Genomic DNA, 24,636 nt, shown 5'->3' with positions numbered 1-24,636 from the left:
ATTTCACGGTAAAGTCTACACTTGTTGTATTCGGCGCGTGATAAGTAAAGTTTGATTTGATTTGATACAGAGCGGGAAGGGGATCTATTCCCAGTTACTATACAATATCAGTGCCAACTTCAACTAATCCATCTAACTCAACCACAGGGTGGAACTGAGAACAAAGTACTTTACACCAGGTTCCACTGTTTACACACCATATCAACCACAGGGTGGAACTAAGAACAGTACTTTACCCCAGGTTCCACTGTTTACACACCATATCAACCACAGGGTGGAACTGAGAACAGTACTTACCACAGGTTCCACTGTTTACACACCATATCAACCACAGGGTGGAACTAAGAACAGTACTTTACCCCAGGTTCCACTGTTTACACACCATATCAACCACAGGGTGGAACTGAGAACAGTACTTTACCACAGGTTCCACTGTTTACACACCATATCTCCACAGTGTGGAACTAAGAACAGTACTTTACCCCAGGTTCCACTGTTTACACACCATATCAACCACAGGGTGGAACTGAGAAGAACTCTCCAGCCCAGCTTCCACTGTTCAGACAGGCAGGCAAACCTCTGTTAAGATAGCTCCCTGCTGCTGTGTTGATTTGATTCTCAGGCTATCTATTTGTCGGGTCCTTTGTGATTTGTGAGTTTGTGTTCTGACAGATTGTTTTCCTCTTATGACTGGTGTTCTCCACTGCGGTCAAACATTCAGCGAAGTGAAGCACTACAATAGTACAGGAGGCCTGGGAACATGTTGGGTGAGGGGGAGAGGGGTGTGGGCGAGGGAGAGGGGGGGTTGGAAAGAGCAAATACAAGGGAGAGAGAGAGAGAAAGTAGCGAGATGGAGCAGAGGGAGAGAGCAAGTGAATGATGAGAGAGAGAGAGAGATGTCACACTGGCTGCATGCTTTCTCAGGGTTCCTCACCTTTTCCCCTCGTTCCCAGGACCACTTCTCCCTTCCACATCCAAGTCCCCCTCAGCAGGTCACTTGCCTTTCATACTCCTTCACGACCTTTGAACTTTACCACGGAAATAGAAGTGGTCAGGCATTGATTTGCTGCTTCAAACTTCAGTTAGATAAAAGAAGTGAGTGTTTGATTTATCCGGGTTGATCTAAATATCCCACGCAGCACATAACTCACAGCCCGATTGTTCGAAAATATGTCAGTCTGTCTATTTCTGTTGTTGGATGAAGTTCTGTTTAAACAAGACACACTGGCACAGACCAACGGACCCGATTTGTGTGTGTGTGTGTGTGTGTGTGTGTGTGTGTGTGTGTGTGTGTGTGTGTGTGTGTGTGTGTGTGTGTGTGTGTGTGTGTGTGTGTGTGTGTGTGTGTGTGTGTGTGTGTGTGTGTGTGTGTGTGTGTGTGTGTGTGTGTGTGTGTGTGTGTGTGTGTTCATGGTAGAATTAGGGCCTATTGAAATCACTCCCCTTAATCTACACTTCAAAGTCAGCGTTCGCCTGGGGGCAGATCCGTCGTCCGACTCAGGCTGGGACAGTCTCAGAATGCTTAATACTTCAAAACCTCAAATTTTCAGTTATGAATTGTTTGTTTGAAAAAGTGAAATGCATTTAAACATAGAATGCGAAGCTAGAGTTAAAAGAGTAAAATCTAAATTCAATAGAGTGTTCTATGTTGTAGTGATTTTTCACATGGCCAAATAAATATACAGAAAGGTTTCAGGTACTGTTATAACTACTACCAGAAAGACTTCCCCACAGTTCTCTGAATAACACCTGCGTGAACACACTGTAATTTGCAAACAAAGACATGGTTTAAACATTACTATGTTGGGTTCAATTGAATTCCAGGGCAGACTCTTTTGAGTTGGACATATTCTAGTACGACTGATCAAAGCTCCATCTCTCTCTCCTCCCTGAACCTCAACTGAACCCGTCTCTCTCTCCCTGAACCTCAACTGAACTTGTCTCTCTCTCCCCTGAACCTCAACTGAACCCATCTCTCTCTCTTCCTGAATCTCAACTGAACCCTTCTCTCTCTCTCTCTCTCTCCCTCCTGAACCTCAACTGAACCTGTCTCTCTCTCTCCCCTGAACCTCAACTGAACCTGTCTCTCTCTCTCTCCTGAACCTCAACTGAACCTGTCTCTCTCTCTCCCTGAACCTCAACTGAACCTGTTTCTCTCTCCCTGAACCTCAACTGAACCTGTTTCTCTCTCTTCCTGAATCTCAACTGAACCCTTCTCTCTCTCTCCCTGAACCTCAACTGAACCTGTCTCTCTCTCTCTCCCTGAATCTCTACTGAACCCATCTCTCTCTCTCCCTAAACCTCAACTGAACCCGTCTCTCTCTATCCCTGAACCTCAACTGAACCCGTCTCTCTCTCCTGAACCTCAACTGAACCTGTCTCTCTCTCTCTCTCCCTGAACCTCAACTGAACCTGTCTCTCTCTCTCCCTGAACCTCAACTGAACCTGTCTCTCTCTCCCTGAACCTCAACTGAACCCATCTCTCTCCCTCTCCCTGAGTCTCAACTGAACCTGTCTCTCTCTCTCTCTCCCTGAACCTCAACTGAACCCGTCTCTCTCCTCCCTGAACCTCAACTGAACCTGTCTCTCTCTCTCCCTGAACCTCAACTGAACCTGTCTCTCTCTCCCTGAACCTCAACTGAACCTGTCTCTCTCTATCCCTGAACCTCAACTGAACCCGTCTCTCTCTCCCTGAACCTCAACTGAACCTGTCTCTCTCTCTCCCTGAACCTCAACTGAACCTGTCTTCTCTCCCTGAACCTCAACTGAACCTGTCTCTCTCTCTCCCCTGAATCTCTACTGAACCCATCTCTCTCTCTCCCTAAACCTCAACTGAACCCGTCTCTCTCTATCCCTGAACCTCAACTGAACCCGTCTCTCTCTCTCCCTGAACCTCAACTGAACCTGTCTCTCTCTCTCTCTCTCCCTGAACCTCAACTGAACCTGTCTCTCTCTCCCCTGAACCTCAACTGAACCTGTCTCTCTCCTGAACCTCAACTGAACCCATCTCTCTCCCTCTCCCCTGAGTCTCAACTGAACCCATCTCTCTCCCTCTCCCTGAGTCTCAACTGAACCCATCTCTCTCTCTCCCTGAACCGCAACTGAACCCATCTCTCCCCTGAACATCAACTGAATCCATCTCTCTCTCCCTGAACCTCAACTGAACCTGTCTCTCTCTCTCTCTCTCTCTCCTGAACCTCAACTGAACCTGTCTCTCTCTCTCTCCCTGAACCTCAACTGAACCTGTCTCTCTCTCTCCCTGAACCTCAACTGAACCTGTCTCTCTCTCCTGAACCTCAACTGAACCTGTTTCTCTTCAACCTGAACCTGTTTCTCTCTCTCCCTGAACCTCAACTGAACCTGTCTCTCTCTCTCCCTGAACCTCAACTGAACCTGTCTCTCTCTCTCCCTGAACCTCAACTCAACCCATCTCTCCCTCTCCCTGAGTCTCAACTGAACCTGTCTCTCTCTCCCCTGAACCTCAACTGAACCTGTCTCTCTCTCTCCCTGAACCTCAACTGAACCTGTCTCTCTCTCCCTGAACCTCAACTGAACCCATCTCTCTCCCTCTCCCCTGAGTCTCAACTGAACCCATCTCTCTCCTCTCCCTGAGTCTCAACTGAACCCATCTCTCTCCCTCTCCCTGAGTCTCAACTGAACCTGTCTCTCTCTCTCCCTGAGTCTCAACTGAACCTGTCTCTTTCTCTCCTTGAACCTCAACTGAACCCATCGCTCTCTCTCCCTGAACCTCAACTGAACCCTCTCTCTCTCTCTCTCTCTCTCTCTCTCTCTCTCTCTCCATCCCTCCCTGAACCTCAACTGAACCCATCTCTCTCTCTCTCCCTGAACATCAACTGAGCTGCACTCACAAACCAATCAGAATCCTCACCTCTCTTCTCAGTGGACTGTCCCTTTGTTGCGGGGCTGCTGACGTTATGCTTTAATGAAGAGAGGAGATGATAGAGACGGTGCTGCTGAGAGAGAGAGAGAGAGAAGTATGAAACATGTAACAAGCAGTATAACAATGTTATCAGAGTTTGTGTGTGCTCATGCGCGCATGCGTGTGTATATTTACAAGTGTCAGTGTGAAATTAGCCATCAGATAAAATGATCAAGCTAAAAACAGTCTCATGTGTTGGTGTTACTGCACTCAGTACATACAGTGCATTCGGAAAGTATTCAGACACCTCGACTTTATCCACATTTTGTTACGTTACAGCCTTATTCTAAAATGTTTAAAAAAAAAATTTCCTCATCAATCTACACACAATGCTGCACAATGACAAAGCAAAAACAGGATTTTTGCCATTTTTACAAATGTATGAAAAATTAACATCTGAAATATCACATTTACATATGCATTCAGACCCTTTACTCAGTACTTTGTTGAAGTACCTTTGGCAGCGATTCCAGTCCCTGCCGCTGAAAAACATGATGCTGCCACCACCATGCTTCTCTGTAGGGATGGTGCCAGGCTTCCTCCAGACATGATGCTGCCACCAACATGCTTCACTGTAGGGATGGTGCCAGGCTTTCTCCAGACATGATGCTGCCACCAACATGCTTCTCTGTAGGGATGGTGCCAGGCTTTCTCCAGACATGATGCTGCCACCAACATGCTACACTGTAGGGATGGTGCCAGGTTTCCTCCAGACATGATGCTGCCACCACCATGCTTCACTGTAGGATGGTGCCAGGCTTCCTCCAGACATGACGCTGCGGAGGTATTGGGGTGGTGGTTGTGAGGCCGGATGGACATACTGCCAAATTCTCTAAAACAACGTTGAATAGGGAAATGAACATTCAATCATCTGGCAACAGCTCTGGTGGACATTCCTGCATTCTGCATGCCAATTGTATACTCCCTCAAAACCTGAGACATCTGTGGCGTTGTGTTGTGACAAAACGGCACATTTTAGAGTGGCCTTTATTGCCCACAGCACAAGGTGCACCTGTGTAATGATCATGTCTGTCAGGTGGATGGATTATCTTGCCAAAAGAGAAATGCTCAAGAAAAGGGATGTACATGCATTTGTGCTCAACATTAGAGAGAAATATGTTTTTGTGCATATGGAACTTTTCTGGGATTTTTTATTTCAGTTTATGAAACATGGGACCAACACTTTACATGTTCTTTATATTTTTGTTCAGTATATATAAGTAGATAATAATAGCCTCATCTGATAGATATGGATACAATTAAAACCTTTAATCTTTGTATCTGTCCCTAAAAAATAAATAAATACATGAACAAGTGTATTTATTTAAAACTTTGACACAGTGAAGTCAGATGCATTGCACTACTAATGCTTAGTTTGTGTTCTTTTGCAGCAGGCCTACAATCATTTATTGATCCAGCGGTTGGATTCCATCCATTGTAAACGGTAAATCTTTCATTCATAAATGTTTATAGCTATAACATTGCACAACATTGACAGACAACTAGGGATGAGAATAGAGACAGGAATATAAATTAATATGCCATTCGTTTAAAATTATAATTTTTAGAGGATCATTTCAAGATCCATCCAACCATTATACAGTACATGGTAAACCATCTACAGGTTTGACTATATTATACCTTTATAAGCCTCAGCTGCAGGAGGGTCTACTCCTGCATGAATTTTCTTCATGTTAGCATCAAATGAATTGTGCCATCCTCTAACATGGCCACTTTACATTCTGCTGTCTTTTGTATTTTTCCTGCTTTTTGTGTGTTTGAAATGGCACTGTTACCATGGGAGATTCAGCTGGCATTATGCAAATGATCTTAGTGTTTGGAATGGCACTGTTACCATGGGAGATTCAGCTGGCATTATGCAAATGATCTTAGTGTTTGGAATGGCACTGTTACCATGGGAGATTCAGCTGGCATTATGCAAATGATCTTAGTGTTTGGAATGGCACTGTTACCATGGGAGATTCAGCTGGCATTATGCAAATGATCTTAGTGTTTGAATGGCACTGTTACCATGGGAGATTCAGCTGGCATTATGCAAATGATCTTAGTGTTTGGAATGGCACTGTTACCATGGGAGATTCAGCTGGCATTATGCAAATGATCTTAGTGTTTGGAATGGCACTGTTACCATGGGAGATTCAGCTGGCATTATGCAAATGATCTTAGTGTTTGGAATGGCACTGCTACTATGGGTGATTCAGCTGGCATTATGCAAATGATCTTAGTGTTTGGAATGGCACTGTTACCATGGGAGATTCAGCTGGCATTATGCAAATGATCTTAGTGTTTGGAATGGCACTGTTACCATGGGAGATTCAGCTGGCATTATGCAAATGATCTTAGTGTTTGGAATGGCACTGCTACCATGGGAGATTCAGCTGGCATTATGCAAATGATCTTAGTGTTTGGAATGGCACTGTTACCATGGGAGATTCAGCTGGCATTATGCAAATGATCTTAGTGTTTGGAATGGCACTGCTACCATGGGAGATTCAGCTGGCATTATGCAAATGATCTTAGTGTTTGGAATGGCACTGTTACCATGGGAGATTCAGCTGGCATTATGCAAATGATCTTAGTGTTTGGAATGGCACTGTTACCATGGGAGATTCAGCTGGCATTATGCAAATGATCTTAGTGTTTGGAATGGCACTGCTACCATGGGAGATTCAGCTGGCATTATGCAAATGATCTTAGTGTTTGGAATGGCACTGTTACCATGGGAGATTCAGCTGGCATTATGCAAATGATCTTAGTGTTTGGAATGGCACTGCTACCATAGGAGATTCAGCTGGCATTATGCAAATGATCTTAGTGTTTGGAATGGCACTGTTACCATGGGAGATTCAGCTGGCATTATGCAAATGATCTTAGTGTTTGGAATGGCACTGTTACCATGGGAGATTCAGCTGGCATTATGCAAATGATCTTAGTGTTTGGAATGGCACTGCTACCATGGGAGATTCAGCTGGCATTATGCAAATGATCTTAGTGTTTGGAATGGCACTGTTACCATGGGAGATTCAGCTGGCATTATGCAAATTATCTTAGTGTTTGGAATGGCACTGCTACCATGGGAGATTCAGCTGGCATTATGCAAATGATCTTAGTGTTTGGAATGGCACTGTTACCATGGGAGATTCAGCTGGCATTATGCAAATGATCTTAGTGTTTGGAATGGCACTGTTACCATGGGAGATTCAGCTGGCATTATGCAAATGATCTTAGTGTTTGGAATGGCACTGTTACCATGGGAGATTCAGCTGGCATTATGCAAATGATCTTAGTGTTTGGAATGGCACTGTTACCATGGGAGATTCAGCTGGAATTATGCAAATGATCTTAGTGTTTGGAATGGCACTGCTACCATGGGAGATTCAGCTGGCATTATGCAAATGATCTTAGTGTTTGGAATGGCACTGTTACCATGGGAGATTCAGCTGGCATTATGCAAATGATCTTAGTGTTTGGAATGGCACTGCTACCATGGGAGATTCAGCTGGCATTATGCAAATGATCTTAGTGTTTGGAATGGCACTGTTACCATGGGAGATTCAGCTGGCATTATGCAAATGATCTTAGTGTTTGGAATGGCACTGTTACCATGGGAGATTCAGCTGACATTATGCAAATGATCTTAGTGTTTGTAGGCCAATTTTTAATCTGTAAAACGACTGCAATAACCATTATGCTAATTGCCTGGACATTCTAAATTACCATGGCAATTATGCATCACAAATAGTAGTTATATTTCTGTTTTGAAGGCTTTCTCAGGTATATGGTAACTTTTGCAGCCAAGTTATTTTATTGTGCCTGGTAAAACACAGATTTTTATTGTCACACAAGGTGACACCAGTGGATTCAAAATTAGTATCCTAACAGTTATTTACATGTCCGGTTGTATTTGGAAACCAATAATTATTCTGTACGAAATCAATAAGATGTTACAGGTTGACAGTGAGTAATTAGCTGTAAGCAAAATAACCATAGACAATCCAAGATGACGTCCCATGTTTATATCTTTTTTTCTTCGTATATATTTTGGGGTATTTTTAATCTCAATTCCCATATATGGACTGAACATAACCTCCTGCAACCCGCCTCACCCAATGTGGTACAGATCTGCTATTTTTATACTTTAGAACCCATCAGGAGCTAGCCAGCTAACTAGCTACAAGCTAGAAGTTAGTTAGCCACTGCTAGCGGTCATAAGCGTAACTCGACATCAGCCAGCCTCAGCCCGGTCAATTCCTGCCAGTCTGCACAGCGCGATATCAACCCAGAGCATATCGGACTGCTTTTTCTCTACCACATCTCCCCACATTTCCGGCTAGCTAGCTGCTATCCGAGTGACTACTCCTGGCTAACGTCTCTGTCCCGAAGCAAGCACCAATTAGCCTGGAGATAGCCTCCAAGCTTATCCCATCTCCCGGCTAGCTGAAGAGGTCCATCAGCCATTTTCTTGGACTACAATATCTATTTTGCCAATTGGCCTGGAGCCTTTTACTGCCGACACGGAGCCCCGCCGATCCATCACGACTGGTCTGTCGACATAACTGTCCGAGGGGGTTTCAACAGGCTCTTCCATCGCGATGTCCCCAAAGGCCCTTCTGCTAGCCCCAGCCGGCTAGCTGTCTGAATCACTGTGTCTCCAGCTCGCCTAGCTACTCACTGGACCCTATGATCACTCGGCTACGCATGCCTCTCCCTAATGTCAATATGCTTTGTCCATTGCTGTTTTGGTTAGTGATTATTGTCTTATTTCACTGTAGAGCCTCCAGTCCTGTTTAATATGACTTAGCAAGCCCTTTTGTTTCACCTCCCACACATGCGGTGACCTCACCTGGTCTAAATGATGTCTCTAGAGACAAAAGGTCTTTCATCGTCACTCAATGCCTAGGTTTATCTCCACTGTATTCACATCCTACCATTCCCTTGTCTGTACATTATGCCTTGAATATATTCTTCCGCACCCCGAAATCTGCTCCTTTTACTCTCTGTTCTGAACGCACTAGACAACCAGTAGCCTTTAGCCGTACCCTTATCCTAATTCCTCCTCTGTTCGTCTGGTGATGTTGAGGTTAACCCAGGCCCTGCAGCACCTACCTCCACTCCCATTCCCCAGGCGCTCTCGTTTGTTTAATTCTGTCACTGTAAAGCCTTGGTTTCATGCATTTTAACATTAGAAGCCTTCTCCCTAAGTTTTTTTATATTCACTGCTTTAGCACACTCCATCAACCCGGATGTCCTAACCATGTCGGAATCCTGGCTCAGGAAGGTCACCAAAAATCCTGAAATCTCCATCCCTAGCTATAACATTTTCCGACAAGATAAAACTGCCAAAGGGGGCGGAGTTGCAATCTACTGCAGAGATAGCCTGCAGAGTTCTGTCATACTTTCCAGGTCTGTGCCCAAAAACTTTGAGCTTCTACTTTTAAAAAGCCACCTTTCCAGAAACAAGTTTCTCCCCATTGCCGATTGTTATATACCTTCAGCCCCCAGCTGTGCCCTGGACACCATATGTGGATTGATTGCCCCCCATCTATCTTCAGAGTTCGTACTGTTGGGTGGCCTAAACTGGGGCATGCTTAACACCCCGGCCATCCTACAATCTAAGCTAGATGCCCTCAATCTCACACAAATTATCAAGGAACCTACCAGGTACAACCCTAAATCTGTAACCATGGGTATATATATACCTTAGATATCATCCTGATCAACTTGACCTCTAAATACACCTCTGCTGTCTTCAACCAGGATCTCAGCGATCATTACCTCATTGCCTGTGTGTGTAATGGGTCTGCGGTCAAACAACCACCCCCTCATCACTGTCAAACGCTCCCTAAAACACTTCAGCGAGCAGGCCTTTCTATTCGACCTGTCCCGGGTATCCTGGAAGGATATTGACCTCATCCTGTCAGTAGAGGATGCCTGGTTGCTCTTTAAAAGTGCTTTCCTCTCCATCTTCAATAAGCATGCCCCATTCAAAAAAATGTAGAACTAAGAACAGATATAACCCTTGGTTCACCCCAGACTTAACTGCCCTTGACCAGCACAAAAACATCCTGTTGTGCTCTGCATTAACATTGAATAGCCACCGCAATATGCAAACTTTTCAGGGTAGTTAGGAACCAATATACTCAGTCAGTTAGGAAAGCTAAGGCTAGCTTTTTCAGGCAGAAATTTGCATCCTGTAGTACTAATTCAAAAATGTTTTGGGACACTGTAAAGTCCATGGAGAATAAGAGCACCTCCTCCCAGCTGCCCACTGTACTGAGGATAGGAAACATTGTCACCACCGATAAATCTACGATAATCAATCATTTCAAGAAGCATTTTTCTACGGCTGGCCATGCTTTCAAATTGTCTACCCCTACCCCGGCCAACAACCCAGCACCCCTTGCAGCAACTTGCCCAAGCCCTGCTTGTCTTTCACCTAAATCCAGAAAGGTGATGTTCTGAAAAGCTGCAAAATCTGGATCCCTACAAATCAGATGGATTAGACAATCTGGACCCTCTCTTTCTAAAATGATCTGCCGAAATTGTTGCAAACCCTATTACTAGCCCGTTCAACATCTCTTTGTATCGTCTGAGATCCCCAAACATTGGAAAGCTGCCGCGGTCATCCCCTCTTCAAAGGGGAGACACTCTAGACCCAAACTGCTACAGACCTATTTCCATCCTTCCCTGCTATCAAACAGATCACCGACAATTCTGAATCCCACCGTAACTTCCCCATTATGCAATCTGGTTTCCGAGCTGGGTGCACCTGAGCCACGCTCAAGGTCCTAAACAATATCATAACCGCCATCGATAAAAGTAATGTGCAGCCATCTTCATCGACCTGGCCAAGGCTTTCAACTCTGTTAATCACAGCATTCTTATCAGCAGACTCAATAGCCTTGGCTTCTCAAATGACTGCCTCGCCTGCTTCACCAACTACTTCTCAGAGAGAGTTCAGTGTATCAAATCGGAGGCCTGTTGTTCGGACCTCTGGCAGTCTCTATGCCAAAAGGGTTCAATTCTTGGGCTGACTATTTTCTGTATATATCAATGATGTCTCTCTTGCTGCTGGTGATTCTATAATATAATAATATATGCCATTTAGCAGACGCTTTTATCCAAAGCAACTTACAGTCATGTGTGCATACATTCTACGTATGGGTGGTCCCGGGGATCAAACCCACTACCCTGGCGTTACAAGCACCATGCTCTACCAACTGAGCTACGGAAGGACCACCTCTAAACAGACGATACCATTCTGTATACATCTGGCCCTTCTTTGGACACTGGGCTAACAAACCTCCAAACGAGCTTCAATGCCATACAACACTCCTTCCGAGGCCTCCAACTGCTTTTAAATGAAAGTAAAACTAAGTGCATGCTCTTCAACTGATTGCTGCTCGCAACCTCCCGCTCGACTAGCATCACTCCTCTGGACTATTCTGACTTAGAATATGTGGACAACTAGAAATAACTACTGTAGGTGTCTGGTTAGACTGTAAACTCTCCTTTCAGACTCACATAAGCATCTCCAATCCAAAACGATATCTAGAATTGGCTTCCTATTTCGCAACAAAGCCTCCTTCACTCATGCTGCCAAACATACCCTCGTAGAACTGACTATCCTACCAATCCTTGACTTCGTCGGTGTCATTTACAAAATAGCCTCCAACACTCTACTCAGCAAACTGGATGTAGTCTATCACAGTGCCATCCGTTTTGTCACTAAAGCCCCATATACTACCCACCACTGCAGCCTGTATGCTCGTTGGCTGGCCCTCACTACATATTCGTCACCAAACCCACTGGCTCCAGGTCATCTATAAGTCAAAGCGGGGCTTTACCTAGCATAATCTCAGCTCACTGGTCACCATAGCAACACCCACCCATAGCACATGCTCCAGCAGGTATATTTAACTGGTCACCATGGCAACACCCACCCATAGCACATGCTCCAGCAGGTATATTTCACTGGTCACCATGGCAACGAACACCCATTGTCACGTTCTTTCAAAATCGAACCCAGAAGCAGACCAGGACAAGGAGAGTAGGAAGAAGGTGAGTATTTATTTACAAGTGAATGTGAATGGGTAGATATATCCAGGTGGCGTAGCGGGCAGCGGTGGTGAGTTGATGGGAGTAAATAGGTGGATCCAATGGGGTAGCGGAATCCTCCGACGACCAGGCGGGAATGGGGTAAATGATCCGGGTGAGTAACTGAAGACAGAACAAACGGAGGTAAGTTTAAGGCAAGCAATACGTAAAAAACAACAAAACAAATTCTATCCAACTTGAGGCTGATACTATGGCACAACATACTGTTCATGGCTAACGATCCGGCAGGGAATGGATGTCAGGTCCGGGCTTATGAAGAGGAGAGATGATGATCAGGACCAGGTGTGCAGATAGCTGATGGGATACAGGTGCGGGTAATCAGAACTCCCAACTGGCTACATTGCCCGGCAACCAGACAGGGTGCGTTCTAGGACACCGGAAAAAACACTCCAGGACAGAACACAGGCAAAAAACAGACTCAGGACACGAGATTTGTGACAGTACCCCCCCCTCCGATGAACGCCACCGGGCGGACTACCTGGAGCGCCAGGGTGGAGGCGGTAAAAGTCACGAAGCAGGTCATCGTCAAGGATCTGACGCCAAGGAATCCAACTCCTCTCCTCAGGACCATATCCTTCCCAATCCACTAAATACTGGAACCCTCGACCCCGCCGTCTGGAGTCCATGATGCGGCGCACCGTGTAGACAAGACCACCTCCGATCATCCGAGGAGGAGGAGGTCGAGGAGGAGGGGGCAACAGAGGACTGAGGAGAACCGGCTTGAGGCAGGAGACATGAAAGGTGGGATGTACTCTTAGTGTAGCAGGCAACTTGAGTCGGACCACAACAGGATTAATGATCTTCTCCACTACAAACTGACCAATGAACTTTGGTGACAGTTTCCTCGACTCAGTCCGTAGAGGTAGATTCCGTGTAGCCAACCAAACCCTATCTCCGACGGTATAAGCGGGCAGGAATACGGCGACGATTCGCCTGGATCTGATACCGGTCAGAAACCTTAAGGAGGGCCTTCCTGGCCCGCTGCCAGGTGCGGTGGCAACGACGAATGTGGGTCTGGACAGAAGGAACCGAGAGATCCCGCTCCTGAGAAGGAAACAAGGGAGGTTGGTAACCGTACAGGCACTGGAAGGAGACATCCCAGTGGCAGATGAAGGGAGAGTATTATGAGCATACTCGACCCAGGGTAATTGAGAGGACCAAGAGGTGGGATCAGAGGAAACAAGACAGCGCAGCGTGGACTCCATCTTCTGGTTGGCTCTCTCCGCCTGACCATTAGATTGGGGTGAAATCCAGATGTGAGACTGACTGTAGCTCCAATGGCCAAACAGAAGGATTTCCAGAAAGCAGAGGTAAACTGAGGACCACGGTCAGAAACAATGTCACAGGGCAACCCGTGGACCCTGAACACCTCCCTAACCAGGTTCTCGGACGTCTCAGTGGCTGAAGGCAGCTTGGAGAGGGGAACAAAGTGGGCAAACTTGCTGAATCTATCCACAATGGTCAGAATAACCGTGTTACCAACAGAAGAGGGCAACCCTGTGACAAAATCCAGGGCCAGATGCGACCAAGGTCGCCGAGGAATAGGTAGGGGGTGAAGAAGCCCAGAGCTGGGCCGATTGGTACTCTTATTCTGCGCACAAACGGGACAAGTGGCAACAAACCTCCGGGTATCTTCTCCCATGGCAGGCCACCAAAATCGTCTGCGCAGTAGCGCCATAGTCTGAGCAACACCAGAGTGACAAGCTATTTTGCTGGCGTGGGACCACTGAAGGACAGCAGAACGAACCGACTCAGGCACGAACAACCGACCGGGTGGACCGTTACCGGGCCCGGGCTGTGTCCGAAGAGCCGCCATCACCTCCTCCTCAATCCTCCATGTAACGGCTCCCACGACAACGTTCTGGGGAAGAATCGTCTCAGTCTTGGCCCCACTCTACTTCCGTCTTGGAGAACATCCGGGACAGGGCGTCCGCCTTCCCGTTCTTCGACCCAGGTCGGAACGTCAGGGAAAAATTGAAGCGTCCAAAAAACAAAGCCCACCGGGCCGGTATATTTCACTGGTCACCATAGCAACACCCACCCATAGCACACGCTGCAGCAGGTATATTTCACTGGTCACCCCCAAAGCCAACATTTACTTTGGCTGCCTTTCACTGAAATCACTATCTCCCTCTCTAACTTTAAGCATCACCTGTCAGAGCAGCTTACCGATCACTGTACCTATACACAACCAATCTGTAAATAGCACACCCAACTACCTCATCCCCATGTTGTTACTTATCCTCTTGCTCTTTTGCACCCCAGTATCTCTACTTGCACATCCTCATCTGTCACTCCAGTGTTAATGCTAAATTGTAATTATTTCACCTCTTTGGCCTATTTATTGCCTACCTCCCAACTCTTCTACATTTGCACTCACTGTACATATCTTTTTCTATTGTGTTATTGACTGTACTTTTGTTTATGTGTAACTCTGTGTTGTTGTTTTTGTCGCACTGCTTTGCTTTATCTTGGCCAGGTCGCAGTTGTAAATGAGAACTTGTTCTCAACTGGCCTACCTGGTTAAATAAAGGTGAACAATATAAATAAATAAAACATTAATTAATTAATGAGCATAAACACATTGTCTTTTTATGGATGCAGACATCAAAGATTTAATTGCATTGAATCAAATAAATCAGATCCAATGATTTACCTCCCATAGATCGGGGTGGCACTGGTACAATATACCATGGCCATAGATTGCCAATTGTATTGAAGCGACCAACACAACCATCTCTCCTGACAGTGACACTTTTAGGTGAGCTGAGTAGAGGATCCAGCTGATGCCTGTTAGGTGCAGGGGAGTTTGTAACCCATTCACAGCCCATAGAGAGAACACAGATGCCTGTTAGGGTGCAGGGGGAGTTTGTAACCCATTCACAGCCCATAGAGAGAGAACACAGAAAACCTGTTAGGGTGCAGGGGGAGTTTGTAACCCATTCACAGCCCATAGAGAGAGAACACAGATGCCTGTTAGGGTGCAGGGGGAGTTTGTAACCCATTCACAGCCCATAGAGAGAGAACACAGATGCCTGTTAGGGTGCAGGGGGAGTTTGTAACCCATTCACAGCCCATAGAGAGAGAACACAGATGCCTGTTAGGGTGCAGGGGAGTTTGTAACCCATTCACAGCCCATAGAGAGAGAACACAGATGCCCATTAGGGTGCAGGGGGAGTTTGTAACCCATTCACAGCCCATAGAGAGAGAACACAGATGCCTGTTAGGTGCAGGGGGAGTTTGTAACCCAAGCACAGCCCATAGAGAGAGAACACAGATGCCTGTTAGGTGCAGGGGAGTTTGTAACCCAAGCACAGCCCATAGAGAGAGAACACAGATGCCTGTTAGGGTGCAGGGGGAGTTTGTAACCCATTCACAGCCCATAGAGAGAGAACACAGATGCCTGTTAGGGTGCAGGGGAGTTTGTAACCCATTCACAGCCCATAGAGAGAGAACACAGATGCCTGTTAGGTGCAGGGGAGTTTGTAACCCATTCACAGCCCATAGAGAGAGAACACAGATGCCTGTTAGGGTGCAGGGGGAGTTTGTAACCCATTCACAGCCCATAGAGAGAGAACACAGATGCCTGTTAGGGTGCAGGGGGAGTTTGTAACCCATTCACAGCCCATAGAGAGAGAACACAGATGCCTGTTAGGGTGCAGGGGGAGTTTGTAACCCATTCACAGCCCATAGAGAGAGAACACAGATGCCTGTTAGGTGCAGGGGAGTTTGTAACCCAAGCACAGCCCATAGAGAGAGAACACAGATGCCTGTTAGGGTGCAGGGGAGTTTGTAACCCATTCACAGCCCAGAGAGAGAACACAGATGCCTGTTAGGGTGCAGGGGGAGTTTGTAACCATTCACAGCCCATAGAGAGAGAACACAGATGCCTGTTGGGTGCAGGGGAGTTTGTAACCCAAGCACAGCCCATAGAGAGAGACCACAGATGCCTGTTAGGGTGCAGGGGAGTTTGTAAACCCAAGCACAGCCCATAGAGAGAGAACACAGATGCCTGTTAGGGCAGGGGAGTTTGTAACCCAAGCACAGCCCATAGAGAGAGAACACAGAGCCGGACAGGGTGTTTTGGAGAGCCCACCGGTGGCTGTGGGAGTTGATGACCGAGGACTGGATCTATGCAGAAACAACCCCCTAGAGACCAACCCGTATACCCTAGGCACTACTTTCTGAAGAAGACGAAGAAGAAGAAGCACATAGATCTGAAATTATTTGTAAAAATAATGTTAGAGCAGCTGCAATATGGGTTTTATATAGAGAAGCTGCCACATGGGTTTTATATAGAGCAGCGGCCACATGGGTTTTATATAGAGCAGCGGCCACATGGGTTTTATATAGAGCAGCTGCCATATGGGTTTTATATAGAGCAGCTGCCATATGGGTTTTATATAGAGCAGCTGCCATATGGGTTTTATATAGAGCAGCTGCCATATGGGTTTTATATAGAGCAGCTGCCATATGGGTTTTATATAGAGCAGCTGCCACATGGGTTTTATATAGAGCAGCGGCCACATGGGTTTTATATAGAGCAGCTGCAATATGGGTTTTATATAGAGCAGCGGCCATATGGGTTTTATATAGAGCAGCTGCCACATGGGTTTTATATAGAGCAGCTGCCATATGGGTTTTATATAGAGCAGCTGCCATAAGGGTTTTATATAGAGCAGCTGCCATATGGGTTTTATATAGAGCAGCTGCCATATGGGTTTATATAGAGCAGCTGCCATATGGGTTTTATATAGAGCAGCGGCCACATGGGTTTTATATAGAGCAGCTGCCACATGGCTTTTATATAGAGCAGCTGCCATATGGGTTTATATAGAGCAGCTGCCATATGGGTTTTATATAGAGCAGCTGCCATATGGGTTTTATATAAAGCAGCTGCCATATGGGTTTTATATAGAGCAGCTGCCACATGGGTTTTATATAGAGCAGGCCATATGGGTTTTATATAGAGCTGCATATGGGTTTATATAGAGCAGCGGCATATGGGTTTTATATAGAGCAGCGGCCACATGGGTTTTATATAGAGCAGCTGCCATATGGGTTTTATATAGAGCAGCTGCCATATGGGTTTTATATAGAGCAGCTGCCATATGGGTTTTATATAGAGCAGCTGCCATATGGGTTTATATAGAGCAGCTGCCATATGGGTTTTATATAGAGCAGCTGCCACATGGGTTTTATATAGAGCAGCTGCCACATGGCTTTTATATAGAGCAGCTGCCATATGGGTTTTATATAGAGCAGCTGCCATATGGGTTTTATATAGAGCAGCTGCCATATGGGTTTTATATAAAGCAGCTGCCATATGGGTTTTATATAGAGCAGCTGCCACATGGGTTTTATATAGAGCAGCTGCCATATGGGTTTTATATAGAGCAGCTGCCATATGGGTTTATATAGAGCAGCTGCCATATGGGTTTTATATAGATCAGCTGCCACATGGGTTTTAAATAGAGCAGCTGCCATATGGGTTTATATAGAGCAGCTCCATAAGGGTTTTATATAGAGCAGCTGCCATATGGGTTTTAAATAGAGCAGCTGCCATATGGGTATTAAATATAGCAGCTGCCATATGGGTTTATATAGAGCAGCTGCCATATGGGTTTTATATAGAGCATCTGCCATATGGGTTTTATATAGAGCAGCTGCCATATGGGTTTTATATAGAGCAGCTGCCATATGGGTTTTATATAGAGCAGCTGCCATATGGGTTTTATATAGAGCAGCTGCCATATGCATTTTAAATAAAATTTGTTCAGATTCACTTGAAGTTAAGGCTGCGTACAATAATATCTATTTTATCCTGAAGTGTGCACTTGTTCACTTTCTTCATTGATTTAAAAGGAAATGACTGGTATAGATATGAAACTCTCTCTAGCCTTCTCCAACTCCAATCCAATGCTTTTACATTTGTGGGGAGTGGTGAACATGTACACTTCCAGAAAGATAGATTATTTACTCACCAGCAGAGGGAAGGATTGATATAAAAACCTCAATTCTCTCTCTCTGTCTCTCTCCCTCTTCTCTCTCTCTCTGTCTCTCTCTCTCTCTCTCTCTCTCTCCCCTCTCTCTCTCTCTCTCTCTCTCTCTCTCTCTTTAAATGCCTCAACAGTTTCCCGTGTGTATCAAGAATGGTCCACCACCGAAAGGACATCCAGCCAAATTGAGTCAACATCATCCCTGTGGAACACTTTCGACACCTTGTAGAGTCCATGCCCTGACGAATGGAGGCTGTTCTGTACACTCATTGTATATTGTTCACAGAACAACAACAGTTGTATAACTGACTAGGTATCCCCTTTCCTTTCTGTTGTATAACTGACTAGGTATCCCCCTTTCTGTTGTACAACTGACTAGGTATCCCCTTCTGTTGTATAACTGACTAGGTATCCCCCTTCTGTTGTACAACTGACTAGGTATCCCCTTTCTGTTGTACAACTGACTAGGTATCCCCCTTTCTGTTGTATAACTGACTAGGTATCCCCTTTCCTTTCTGTTGTACAACTGACTAGGTATCCCCCTTTCCTTTCTGTTGTACAACTGACTAGGTATCCCCTTTCTTTCTGTTGTACAACTGACTAGGTATCCCCCTTTCTGTTGTACAACTGACTAGGTATCCCCCTTTCCTTTCTGTTGTACACCTGACTAGGTATCCCCCTTTTGTTGTACAACTGACTAGGTATCCCCCTTTCTGTTGTACAACTGACTAGGTATCCCCCTTTCTGTTGTACAACTGACTAGGTATCCCCTTTCCTTTCTGTTGTACAACTGACTAGGTATCCCCTTTCCTTTCTGTTGTACAACTGACTAGGTATCCCCTTTCTGTTGTACAACTGACTAGGTATCCCCTTTCTCTTTCTGTTGTACAACTAACTAGGTATCCCCTTTCTGATGTACAACTGACTAGGTATGCCTCTTCTGTTGTACAACTGACTAGGTATCCCCTTTCTGATGTACAACTGACTAGGTATCCCCCCTTTCTGTTGTACAACTGACTAGGTATCCCCTTTCTGTTGTACAACTGACTAGGTATCCCCTTTCCTTTCTGTTGTATAACTGACTAGGTATCCCCTTTCTGTTGTACAACTGACTAGGTATCCCCCTTTCTGTTGTACAACTGACTAGGTATCCCCTTTCTTTCTGTTGTACAACTGACTAGGTATCCCCTTTCCTTTCTGTTGTACAACTGACTAGGTATCCCCCTTTCCTTTCTGTTGTACAACTGACTAGGTATCCCCCTTCCTTTCTGTTGTACAACTGACTAGGTATCCCCTTTCCTTTCTGTTGTACAACTGACTAGGTATCCCCTTTTCCTTTCTGTTGTACAACTGACTAGGTATCCCCCCTTTCCATTCTGTTGTACAACTGACTAGGTATCCCCTTTCCATTCTGTTGTACAACTGACTAGGTATCCCCCTTTCCTTTCTGTTGTACAACTGACTAGGTATCCCCTTCTGTTGTACAACTGACTAGGTATCCTCTTTCTGTTGTACAACTGACTAGGTATCCCCTTTCTGTTGTACAACTGACTAGGTATCCCTTCTGTTGTACAACTGACTAGGTACCCCCCTTTCTGTTGTACACCTGACTAGGTATCCCCTTCCTTTCTGTTGTATAACTGACTAGGTATCCCCTTTCCTTTCTGTTGTATAACTGACTAGGTATCCCCTTTCCTTTCTGTTGTACAACTGACTAGGTATCCCCTTTCCTTTCTGTTGTACAACTGACTAGGTATCCCCCTTTCTGTTGTACAACTGACTAGGTATCCCCTTTCCTTTCTGTTGTACAACTGACTAGGTATCCCCCTTTCCTTTCTGTTGTACAACTGACTAGGTATCCCCCTTTCCTTTCTGTTGTATAACTGACTAGGTATCCCCCTTCCTTTCTGTTGTACAACTGACTAGGTATCCCCCTTTCCTTTCTGTTGTACAACTGACTAGGTATCCCCCCTTCTGCTGTACAACTGACTAGGTATCCCCTTTCCTTCTGTTGTACAACTGACTAGGTATCCCCTTTCCTTTCTGTTGTACAACTGACTAGGTATCCCCTCCTTTCTGTTGTACAACTGACTAGGTACCCCCTTTCTGTTGTACACCTGACTAGGTATCCCCCTTTCCTTTCTGTTGTATAACTGACTAGGTATCCCCTTTCCTTTCTGTTGTATAACTGACTAGGTATCCCCCTTCCTTTCTGTTGTACAACTGACTAGGTATCCCCTTTCCTTTCTGTTGTACAACTGACTAGGTATCCCCCTTTCTGTTGTACAACTGACTAGGTATCCCCTTTCCTTTCTGTTGTACAACTGACTAGGTATCCCCTTCTGTTGTACAGCTGACTAGGTATCCCCTTTCTGTTGTACAACTGACTAGGTATCCCCCTTTCCTTTCTGTTGTACAACTGACTAGGTATCCCCCTTTCTGTTGTGCAACTGACTAGGTACCCCTTTCTGTTGTACACCTGACTAGGTATCCCCTTTCCTTTCTGTTGTATAACTGACTAGGTATCCCCTTTCCTTTCTGTTGTATAACTGACTAGGTATCCCCTTTCCTTTCTGTTGTACAACTGACTAGGTATCCCCTTTCCTTTCTGTTGTACAACTGACTAGGTATCCCCTTTCTGTTGTACAACTGACTAGGTATCCCCCTTTCCTTTCTGTTGTACAACCTGACTAGGTATCCCCCTTTCTGTTGTACACCTGACTAGGTATCCCCCATTCCTTTCTGTTGTATAACTGACTCGGTATCCCCCTTTCCTTTCTGTTGTATAACTGACTAGGTATCCCCTTTCCTTTCTGTTGTACAACTGACTAGGTATCCCCTTTCCTTTCTGTTGTACAACTGACTAGGTATCCCCCTTTCTGTTGTACAACTGACTAGGTATCCCCTTCCTTTCTGTTGTACAACTGACTAGGTATCCCCTTTCTGTTGTACAACTGACTAGGTTTCCCCCTTTCCTTTCTGTTGTACAACTGACTAGGTATCCCCTTTCCTTTCTGTTGTACAACTGACTAGGTATCCCCCTTTCTGTTGTGCAACTGACTAGGTACTTCCCCTTTCTGTTGTACACCTGACTAGGTATCCCCCCCTTTCCTTTCTGTTGTATAACTGACTAGGTATCCCCTCTTTCCTTTCTGTTGTACAACTGACTAGGTATCCCCTTTCCTTTCTGTTGTACAACTGACTAGGTATCCCCTTTCCTTTCTGTTGTACAACTGACTAGGTATCCCCTTTCTGTTGTACAACTGACTAGGTATCCCCCTTTCCTTTCTGTTGTACACCTGACTAGGTGTCCTCCTTTCTGTTGTACAACTGACTAGGTATCCCCCTTTCTGTTGTGCAACTGACTAGGTACCCCCCTTTCTGTTGTACACCTGACTAGGTATCCCCCTTTCCTTTCTGTTGTATAACTGACTAGGTATCCCCCTTTCCTTTCTGTTGTATAACTGACTAGGTATCCCCCTTTCCTTTCTGTTGTACAACTGACTAGGTATCCCCCTTTCCTTTCTGTTGTACAACTGACTAGGTATCCCCCTTTCTGTTGTACAACTGACTAGGTATCCCCCTTTCCTTTCTGTTGTACACCTGACTAGGTACCCCCCTTTCTGTTGTACACCTGACTAGGTATCCCCCTTTCCTTTCTGTTGTATAACTGACTAGGTATCCCCCTTTCCTTTCTGTTGTATAACTGACTAGGTATCCCCTTTCCTTTCTGTTGTACAACTGACTAGGTATCCCCTTTCCTTTCTGTTGTACAACTGACTAGGTATCCCCCTTCTGTTGTACAACTGACTCCCCTTTTCCTTTCTGTTGTACAACTGACTAGGTATCCCCTTTCTGTTGTACAACTGACTAGGTTTCCCCTTTCTGTTGTACAACTGACTAGGTATCCCCTTTCCTTTCTGTTGTACAACTGACTAGGTATCCCCCTTTCTGTTGTGCAACTGACTAGGTACCCCCTTTCTGTTGTACACCTGACTAGGTATCCCCTTTCCTTTCTGTTGTATAACTGACTAGGTATCCCCCTTTCCTTTCTGTTGTATAACTGACTAGGTATCCCCCTTTCCTTTCTGTTGTACAACTGACTAGGTATCCCCCTTTCCTTTCTGTTGTACAACTGACTAGGTATCCCCTTTCTGTTGTACAACTGACTAGGTATCCCCCTTTCCTCTGTTGTACACCTGACTAGGTGTCCTCCTTTCTGTTGTACAACTGACTAGGTATCCCCTTTCTGTTGTACAACTGACTAGGTATCCCCTTTCTGTTGTACAACTGACTAGGTATCCCCCTTCTGTTGTACAACTGACTAGGTATCCTTCTCTGATGTACAACTGACTAGGTATCCCCCTTTCTGTTGTATAACTGACTAGGTATCCCCCTTTCTGTTGTACAACTGACTAGGTATCCCCCTTCGATGTACAACTGACTTAGGTATCCCCTTCGGATGTACAACTGACTAGGTATCCCCCTTTCCTTTCTGTTGTATAACTGACTAGGTATCCCCTTTCTGTTGTACAACTGACTAGGTATCCCCCTTCCTTCTGTTGTATAACTGACTAGGTATCCCCTTTCCTTTCTGTTGTATAACTGACTAGGTATCCCCCTTTCCTTTCTGTTGTATAACTAACTAGGTATCCCCTTTCTGTTGTACAACTGACTAGGTATCCCCCTTTCCTTTCTGTTGTATAACTGACTAGGTATCCCCCTTTCTGTTGTACAACTGACTAGGTATCCCCCTTTCTGTTGTTGTACAACTGACTAGGTATCCCCTTTCCTTCTGTTGTACAACTGACTAGGTATCCCCTTTCCTTTATGTTGTATAACTGACTAGGTATCCCCTCTTCTGTTGTACAACTGACTAGGTATCCCCTTCCTTTCTGTTGTACAATGACTAGGTATCCCCCTTTCCTTTCTGTTGTACAACTGACTAGGTATCCCCTTTCCATTCTGTTGTACAACTGACTAGGTATCCCCCTTTCCTTTCTGTTGGCCAACTGACTAGGTATCCCCTTTCCATTCTGTTGTACAACTGACTAGGTATCCCCTTTCCTTTCTGTTGTACAACTGACTAGGTATCCCCCTTTCCTTTCTGTTGTACAACTGACTAGGTATCCCCTTTCTGTTGTACAACTGACTAGGTATCCCCCTTTCTGTTGTACAACTGACTAGGTATCCCCCTTTCCTTTCTGTTGTACAACTGACTAGGTATCCCCCTTTCCTTTCTGTTGTATAACTGACTAGGTATCCCCTTCCTTTCTGTTGTATAACTGACTAGGTATCCCCCTTTCCTTTCTGTTGTACAACTGACTAGGTATCCCCTTTCCTTTCTGTTGTACAACTGACTAGGTATCCCCTTTCTGTTGTACAACTGACTAGGTACCCCCACTTTCTGTTGTACACCTGACTAGGTATCCCCCCCTTTCTGTTGTACAACTGACTAGGTATCCCCCTTTCCTTGCTGTTGTACAACTGACTAGGTATCCCCTTTCTGTTGTACAACTGACTAGGTATCCCCAGCTTCCTTTCTGTTGTACACCTGACTAGGTGTCCCCCTTTCTGTTGTACAACTGACTAGGTATCCCCCTTTCCTTTCTGTTGTACAACTGACTAGGTATCCCCTTTCTGTTGTACAACTGACTAGGTATCCCCTTTTCCTGTTGTACAACTGACTAGGTATCCCCCTTTCTGATGTACAACTGACTAGGTGTCATCCCCTTTCTGTTGTATAACTGACTAGGTATCCCCCTTTCTGTTGTACAACTGACTAGGTATCCCCCTTCGGATGTACAACTGACTAGGTATCCCCTTTCTGATGTACAACTGACTGGGTTATCCCCCTTTCTGTTGTACAGCGACTGAGTATCCCCCTTTCTGATGTACAACTGACTAGAGTATCCCCCCTTTCTGTTTTACAAACTGACTAGGTATCCCCTTTCCTTTCCCCCTGGATGTGTACAACTGACTAGGTATCCCCCTTTCTGTTGTACTGACTTTCCCAACCGTGTACAACTGACTAGGTATCCCTTTCTGTTTTATAACTGACTGGTATCCCCTTTCTGTTGTACAGCTGACTAGGTATCCCCCTTTCCTTTCTGTTGTACAACTGACTAGGTATCCCCTTTCTGTTGTATAACTGACTAGGTATCCCCCCTTTCTGTTGTACAGCTCTCCCTCTCAATGTACTGACTAGGTGTCCCCCTTTCTTTCTGTTGTACAACTCTGTCGCTCTCTGTCTCTCTCCCTCTTTCTCTCTCTCTCTCTCTCTCTCTCTCTCTCTCTCTCTCTCTCTCTCTCTCTCTCTCTCTCTCTCTCTCTCTCTCTCTCTCTATCTCTTTCTCTCCTCTCTCTCTGTCTCTTTAAATGCCTCAACAGTTTCCACATCCAAGAATGGTCCACCACCAAAGGACATCCAGCCAAATTGAGTCAACATCATCCCTGTATGGGAGACATGACACCTTGTAGAGTCCATGCCCTGACGAATGGAGTCTGTTCTGTACACTCCATTGTATATTGTCTCACAGAACAACAGCAGTTGTATAA

General features: G+C 45.4%; 1 protein-coding gene across 1 annotated transcript in view; it reads left to right on the top strand.

The window, feature by feature from the left end:
• The window catches only part of LOC124034959 (up-regulator of cell proliferation-like), a 63,063-nt gene extending 50,339 nt beyond the window's left edge, over window positions 1–12,724 (top strand). The window contains exon 4 of the mRNA XM_046348350.1: window positions 12,645–12,724. Coding sequence (XP_046204306.1) covers window positions 12,645–12,724 — 80 coding nt within the window. The remainder of the gene's footprint in view (window positions 1–12,644) is intronic.
• Window positions 12,725–24,636: the final 11,912 nt, after the last annotated feature.

This window comes from Oncorhynchus gorbuscha, linkage group LG05, assembly GCF_021184085.1.
Source record: "Oncorhynchus gorbuscha isolate QuinsamMale2020 ecotype Even-year linkage group LG05, OgorEven_v1.0, whole genome shotgun sequence".
Taxonomy (NCBI): Eukaryota; Metazoa; Chordata; class Actinopteri; order Salmoniformes; family Salmonidae; genus Oncorhynchus; species Oncorhynchus gorbuscha.
The sequence above is the reverse complement of the archived record's forward strand: the minus strand, read 5'-3'. Positions and strand labels throughout refer to the sequence as shown.